Genomic DNA, 4,191 nt, shown 5'->3' on the forward strand with positions numbered 1-4,191 from the left:
GACTTTGATTCTGCGCGAATCAAACCACTCTTTCACACGTGCCCAGCGCCGCAGAAGCACAGCGCTGACACACTGAGGTGCTTCCTTCTTTGCATCTCATCAGTTTCTGGTCAGGTTTTAACGAACAAACAGGAGACGCACTCCACAGCTTTATTTGCAGTTTGATATAGTGTTGTGCTAAGGATTATTATTGTTTCTAAGATAACCTCTATATTTCAAAGACATCATACTGTGGTAACCTTGCGGCAACAGCTTCCTAACTTAAACAAGCTGCAGGACTTTTATTTGAGCACTCCAGAGGGTGCAAAAATTAAAGAGACATTAAAAATATTATCAAACTGAATTCCGGGACTCCATAAAGATATTTGTGAACATGAAAGGATGAGTGCACAACACTAAATACATCATTATCTGAAAAGAGAAGCCAGTGAGAAATGCTTTAAACCTGCAGTCCGTCTAATATCCACCAGATGGCGCCTCTCCTGATTGTACAGAAGTCCACAGTAAACTAAAAAAATTCCAGTAAAGTAAATAGAATATACAAAAGAAATACCAAACTATTTAAAATACATCAGGTGGTCTTAATTATTTTCAGCCTCGGTCGTTGTGTCCTTGGGCAAGAAGCTTCACCCGTTGACTGGTGGTGGTCAGAGGGCCCGGTGTCGCCAGTGTCCGGCAGCCAGGGCAGCTGTGGCTACAATGTAGCTGCCATCAGCAGTGTGTGAATGGCTGAATCTACACTTTGGGGTCCATAGGGACAAGCGCTATACAAATACAGACCGTTTACCCTCTGTGCGTGTGTGCGTGTGTGTGTTTCTATCATTGTCACATTTGATTAAACAAATAAAAACTACACTGTAAACAGTATAAAAGTTCGCATGAACCAGCAAGTTTTTAATACAAATCTCTGAATTACATTCAGTGACTCAGACAACAGTGTGAGAACAGTGACAACAGCTGGTTTTGTATCCTTGTTGTGTGTCTGCGTGTCTTTATACTCATCAGTGATCAATTTGTGTTATACTGGTTCTTTTTGAGTCCCTTTGTAGGTTTGTGAGATAGGGTAAGATATAGGTTACATTATTTATCCTAGAACTTGTTACAGCAGCCTATTAAACATAACGTATAACAAATAAGCTTAGATGAAGTATAAATGCTTAAAAATAAAATAAATTACAATCTAAAACACAAAAAAACTTTAGCGTCCATTTTTATATTTGTATAATTTTTAAAGTGTTGGGTTCATGGTGTATTTTGTGGTACAGTGCTGCGTAAACCCCGCGCCTCCTTCTGCGGATTGGTTTGCAATGATTGGTCGGTGAGCGGTAACGTGCGGCCCACGACTGCGACTCCATCTTTGTTGTGACGTTGACCCTTGCTGGACGTAAACTTCCTTGTTGGGATTGTCAACAGTGTGGCGGTAGAGTTTAGCTAACGCTACGTGTATCTCTGCTTCCGAACCGCTTCGAAAGTCGTTAAGCTTCCTTTCTTATTTTTTGTTTTGAGAGTTTTCAAATATAAAATGACTTTTTATCGAAGTCTCTCAGCGGTTCTTGTATCGGTATGCTGGGTTCTCTTGTCCGTGGCGGAGGAGGACAACAGCACCGAAACTCGTAGAACCGCCGCGACGAACTCCAGCAGGGTTAACGCCATAAACGGCACCAGCAAGGGTCCGCTTAATACCTTCAACGTGGACAGCTCGATGATCCAGAGGGCCCTCTACGTCCTCGTTGGCATCACTATAATCGGCGTCCTCTACTTCCTCATCCGAGCCGTGCGGTGAGAACTACAATTTAATTTAGGATCAAAAATCATTGCTTCTTACAGTCGCTACGCAGTCACAATTTCGGCCTAAAATGTCCAAAATATTTAGAAATATTTACGGATCAGGTGAAAGCCGAATTGAAGAGCACATTTTCCAGCTTCAAAAAATCACTTTACAGTACTTCAGTAACTTTTGAGAAGCGAAGAAAGTTTAAAAAACTGGATTTATGAATGGAGTCTGCTGATTATAAGGTGCTGCACGTTTATTGTTAGCTTTTTGACATAGATTGCATTCTCGGGGTACACGGTTGTGTATATTACTGTATCTGACAAGTTATTAGAGAAATCCAAAAGTAAGAATAGAGTAACATACATAAAGCCGAATTCCCTCCATAAATCTAACAACTTAAAACTTTGTATAAGCTGTTTTTATGTGTTGTAAATGACTATATATAAGTCCTGCATTATGTTTTAGTGACCATTTTTAGTTCGGCATACACTCCAAACTCCTATCACTTCTCTCAGTGTAACCGTTTCTGATAACAGGAGGTAGAACTTGGCCTCTCGTTTCATCCGACGTAGTCTTTGGTGAGAAGTACGTTTTTAATTTGAAGTCAGCAAACCTGCTCCTTACAGACGGAGACTATGCAGTCAGAATCGAGGGCCAACTGTCACAATAATTACAAATATTTACAGAAGCCAAACGGAGGCTCCTGCAGTTTTAGGAAGTCACGTGAGACACATTTACAACGTGTCCTCAACTTGAGAAGCGGAGAAACTTTAAAACTGTGAATAGTGGGGCTTAATGTTTGTCCACATATGAGGATTGGCAATTTCTAAACTTACACTAGAGCAAGCCTTTTAGTGGCCACTCTTCAGTCCCGCCATTAGTTTGTCAGTGAGTCAGAGCCAGTTGGACACATTGTGTAACCTCAGTCTGAACTTCATCAACCTGAAGGTTTAGTGACAGGCTGCTGGCCTTTGGTCTCTCCCATCATTTAAAGCTGTGGTGTTCATATGAAATCACAGGTTTGGTTCCCACCTGAGTGATGTCACACCAAACGTCATTGTAAATTCAGTCGTTTTAAGCTCTGTCTCATATTAGCGATGTGACACACCTGTGCAGAGTGTCAGTCATGCGTTTGTGTGAAGTTGCTGGACTCACTGTGTGGTTCAGGAGGTAACACTTAACACTAATCCTGGTCTACCAGTGTCTCAATTTGTTTTGGCCATCACTTGGCCTTGTTCTGAGTTTAAGTGCCTTTACATTAAGAATGTCATTCTCCTAACATTTCACATTCAGTTCATAAATATCATAATTCACCCGTGTTTTTTTTTAAGTGCTGTACATTACAACTACCTGTTTGGAGCACAGTGGCGTCGAGTTAATAGTAAATGTCTGTTTTGTGATGATGTCGTCAGGCTGAAGAAGCCCACCCACAGAAAGAAGTATGGTCTACTGTCCAATGAGGACGATGCTGTGGAGATGGATGCGGTGGACAGCGACGAGGACGACACGCTGTACGAATCTCGCAGCCTCCGCAGGTCAGAGGTTAACAGGCAACAGCAGTAACGCTGAAATAGAACCAGAACCTGATTTTAAGGCTAATACCAGTAAAAGTTTATTTTTATTTTTTATCTGATGTTCATCAGCAAAAGTAAAAAACATAGAATCATGAAAACACAAAGTTGTCAAAACAATAAATAAATACATTTGATTATTTTGAATAGTTTGATTATTTAAATAATCCAGAGACGCTGACTGGAATTGTTCCAAAGTCTGAACTTTGCTGACTTTGATTTACAGTCAGTCTGATTGGTGTTATCTTTGTCTCTGTTCAGATGAGTCCTGGTCTTTGTCCTCTGACGGATCAGCCCGTATTGATTACAGATTGAGAGAGGGTGGGAGAAGTGACCAACGACTTGCTGAGACAAGTGGAAATAACAAACAAACTGACCAAATAGTCACTGAAGAAAAATGCCAAATCTCAGCTGCTCAAGGAAGATGAGCAGAATAATCAAATTTTTGTTCTTTTAAATGTGGTGTCGGATGAAATGCAGACATGACGGATCAGTGGATCCTCATGAGGCCAAATGTTCCTTTTCTGTTCGTTACTCCTCTTAATATTATTTCAGAGTGTTTTTCTAAGAGTTTATTTGGTGTGTTTTTCCACTCTGAGCTTTTCTGCTCTGACTACATGCTTTATACTACTGCAGACTGATGGCAGGCAGCAGCAATGGTGGTGTGAAATGCTGCAATTGATCAGGATTTGTTGTCCTGACAGACGGTCAGCCTGCCCTGAAACAGTGTTTCACATCGGCTGTGTTGAGACTAAAAGGGTGAATGTGAAGCTTTTGTATAACTCTGATTCCTGATGACATTTTTTTCTCTGTGGACAAGATTCACACTTCTTAACAAAACATTAA

At 40.8% G+C, this 4,191-nt stretch overlaps 1 protein-coding gene across 1 annotated transcript; it reads left to right on the plus strand.

Moving 5' to 3' along the window:
* Window positions 1–1,347: 1,347 nt before the first annotated feature.
* Window positions 1,348–4,191, plus strand: fam174c (family with sequence similarity 174 member C). Its single transcript, XM_026194885.1, has 3 exons — window positions 1,348–1,779; window positions 3,187–3,309; window positions 3,607–4,191. The coding sequence occupies exons 1-3, from the start codon at window positions 1,523–1,525 to the stop codon at window positions 3,608–3,610; spliced, it is 384 nt and encodes a 127-aa protein (XP_026050670.1). The 5' UTR covers window positions 1,348–1,522; the 3' UTR covers window positions 3,611–4,191.

This window comes from Astatotilapia calliptera, chromosome 15 (genome assembly GCF_900246225.1).
Source record: "Astatotilapia calliptera chromosome 15, fAstCal1.2, whole genome shotgun sequence".
NCBI lineage: Eukaryota > Metazoa > Chordata > Actinopteri > Cichliformes > Cichlidae > Astatotilapia > Astatotilapia calliptera.